This window comes from Lepus europaeus, chromosome 3 (assembly GCF_033115175.1).
Source record: "Lepus europaeus isolate LE1 chromosome 3, mLepTim1.pri, whole genome shotgun sequence".
NCBI classification, from domain to species: domain Eukaryota; kingdom Metazoa; phylum Chordata; class Mammalia; order Lagomorpha; family Leporidae; genus Lepus; species Lepus europaeus.
Window position 1 is genome coordinate 52,998,158 of NC_084829.1, and position 2,643 is coordinate 53,000,800.

General features: G+C 64.8%; 1 protein-coding gene across 1 annotated transcript; it reads right to left on the bottom strand.

Moving 5' to 3' along the window:
* Positions 1-348: 348 nt before the first annotated feature.
* Positions 349-1,987, bottom strand: LOC133756923 (peptidyl-prolyl cis-trans isomerase FKBP8-like). The gene has a single exon (XM_062187538.1). The coding sequence runs from the start codon at positions 1,967-1,969 to the stop codon at positions 710-712; it is 1,260 nt and encodes a 419-aa protein (XP_062043522.1). The 5' UTR covers positions 1,970-1,987; the 3' UTR covers positions 349-709.
* Between the last annotated feature and the right edge of the window lie 656 nt (positions 1,988-2,643).

Consider the following 2,643-nt stretch of genomic DNA (forward strand, 5'->3'; position numbering starts at 1 on the left):
CTTTCTCTCTGGCTCTGCCTCTCCCTCTGTCTAACTCTTTCAACTAAATAAATAAATCCGGTTAGAAACCCTGCTGCTCCACTTCTGATCCAGCTCTCTGCTATGGCCTGGGAAAGCAGTAGAAAATGGCCCAAGTCCTTGGGCCCCTGCACCCACATGGGAGACCAAGAGGAAGCTTCTGGCTCCTGGCTTTGGATCGGTACAACTCTGGCCATTGCAGCCATCTGGGGAGTGAACCAGCAGATGGAAGAGTCTCAGTCTCTCTCTCTCCCTCTCTTTCTCTCTCTCTCTCTGCCTCTCCTCTCTCTGTGACTGTGACTTTCTTTTTTTTTTTTTTTTTTTGCGGGGCGGGGGTGGGGTTTTATTTCACTGGTGCGGGGCGGGGCAGAGGGCAGCAGGCGGGGAGGGGTGTGTTGGGGGGGAGGGTGCCCCCAGGCCTGTGGAGAAGAGAGACTGAGGCCAGGGCCTGGGGGCAGGGGTGGGGCTGGGTCTGGAGGGATGAGGGCCCCTCCCTCCGGGCTGGACAAGGGGCCCGCTGACCTCACTTCCCCCCAGTGGGGCCTCAGTCTCTCCCGCTCGCCGGGCCGTGCGACCCCCGAATCCTTGCTGCCCCCAGCCCAGAGGAGAGCACGAGGCTGAGGAGGGCCGTGGACGGGAAGCCTGGGGGAGCGAGGGAGCGCGGGCTGGGGTCCTCGATGCGCGGGGAGGCTCAGTTCCTGGCGGCGATGACCACAGAGAGAGCCACGCCCCCCAGGGCAACGGCTGTCGCCCCAAACAGCCACTTCCATGGGATAGACCAGGCGCCCTTGCCGGGACACTTGGCCGGCAGCCGGCTGGGGTTGCCCAGCATTTTGCGGTACAGCGCAGTCTCCGTGCTCCGCTGGGCCGCGTGTTTCTTCACCAGCTTCGAGAGCTCCGCGTGGATCGTCTTGTTGGAGGGCTCCAGCTTCAGTGCCGCCCGCAGGATGGGGATGGCCTCGCTGTACTTCCCTTGCTGAGCCAGCACCTTGCCCTTGCGGAAGAGCGCCTTGATGTTGTCGGGCTGGTGCTCCAGCACCAGGCTGCAGGAGCGCAGCGCCGCGCGGTAGTGGTCCAGCTTCAGCTGCGAGGCCGCCAGGTTGTTCAGACACTTGACTTTCAGCTGCAGCAGCTGCTCCTCCTCCTCGAAGGTCATGTCCACTTTGGCGCTGGAGGTGATGGCCTTGATGGCCAGGTCGTACGAGTTGGCGGCCAGCACGAAGTCCGCCCGCTGGTAGTGGGCGTTGCCGCACTCCCGCTTCCGGTTGGCCAGGGCCACGCGCTCCTGCCCCGTAAGCATCTCCAGGTCCGGCCCGTCCACTGCCGTCTTCAGCGTCACCTCCAGGCACAGGGCCGCGTGCGGGGGGATGTACGGGCTCCTGCTGCCCTGCGGGCCGTAGCAGTACTTGGAGTCAGCAGTGACCATGGCCGTCTCACCCACGTCCATGAGCGGGACGCTGAGGTCCAGGGCCTGGATCACGTCGCAGTCGCCCAGGGTGAACACCAGCTCGGGCTCCTCCTGCACGCGCGTGCCGTTCTCCAGCGACGTCTGCAGCTGCACCGTGACCACCTGGCCCTTGGAGGGCCGGCTCGAGCCGGGCGGCCCCGGGACCAGGGTCTTCTTCCTCAGCAGCCCGTTCCCCAAGATGTCCAGCCACTCCTCGGGGGCCGGGGCGGGGGCGGGCTCCGGCTCCATGGCAGCCAGGAACTCCCGGGCCAGAGCCCCTGGCTGCTCCTCGGCCTCGTCCGGCGGGGGCTGTGCCATGTCCTCAAGCAGCGGCAGCTCGCTCAGGTCTTCGTCCTCCTCCTCCTCCTCCTCCCCCTCCTCCTCCTCCTCCTCCTCCTCTGCTTCGGCCTCCTCCACCCCGTCCAGCACCTCAAAGTCCTCCAGCGGCGGGACCCCAGCTGGTGGTGGGGCCCTGGGCTCCGAGGGCTCGGCGCAGGATGCCATGGCGCTGAGGGCACGGGAACTGGCCCTGGGGACGGGGGGACAGACGGGCGGGAGGTAAGCCCCCCCGGAGTCTCCTCTGTCCCACCCCCCCACACACACCCAGGGCTGACCACTCGCAGGGGGACTCGGGAACTCCCGGGCCTCAGTCCTCTCATCCGTACAGTGGGTACAACAACCCCAGCTCCCGGAAGGGAATTCAAAACAACCCGCGCCTCACGCGCCAGGCATGAGGCTGAGAGTGTTAGCTATTATTTGAGCTAATGATTATTTAATTTTTATAACCATCTCAGCAAGTAGGAACCATGCCTCTCCACATACAACCCCCCCACCCATTCTGCAGGTTAGAAAAAAGACCCAGTGGGGCAAAGCTAGGGGTCCAAGGTCACACAGAGCAATCGCATAGACCCTGGGGGCTTTCCGGGACTGCATGCCAAGGGCGGGTGCTGGTGGGGGCGGAGCACCCCCCAGGCCTCAGGGAAGCCATCTTTAGGGCTCCCAGGCTATGTGGGGAATGGATTCCAGCCAGGGCCTGCCCACCTCCACCTGCCGCTTCTCCCAAGGGGAGCCGGCTCCTCCGACAGACATGGGCACCCACCACCCACACCCCCGCCCCAGCCTTCTCCTTCCGCACCCTCAGCTAGTCCTGACCCCCAACTCCTATTTCGGGGACCCTG

Coding starts and splice junctions, on each gene's coding strand:
- LOC133756923 (XM_062187538.1), bottom strand. CDS start 1,969: ATGGCATCCTGCGCCGAGCCCTCGGAGCCCAGGGCCCCACCACCAGCT.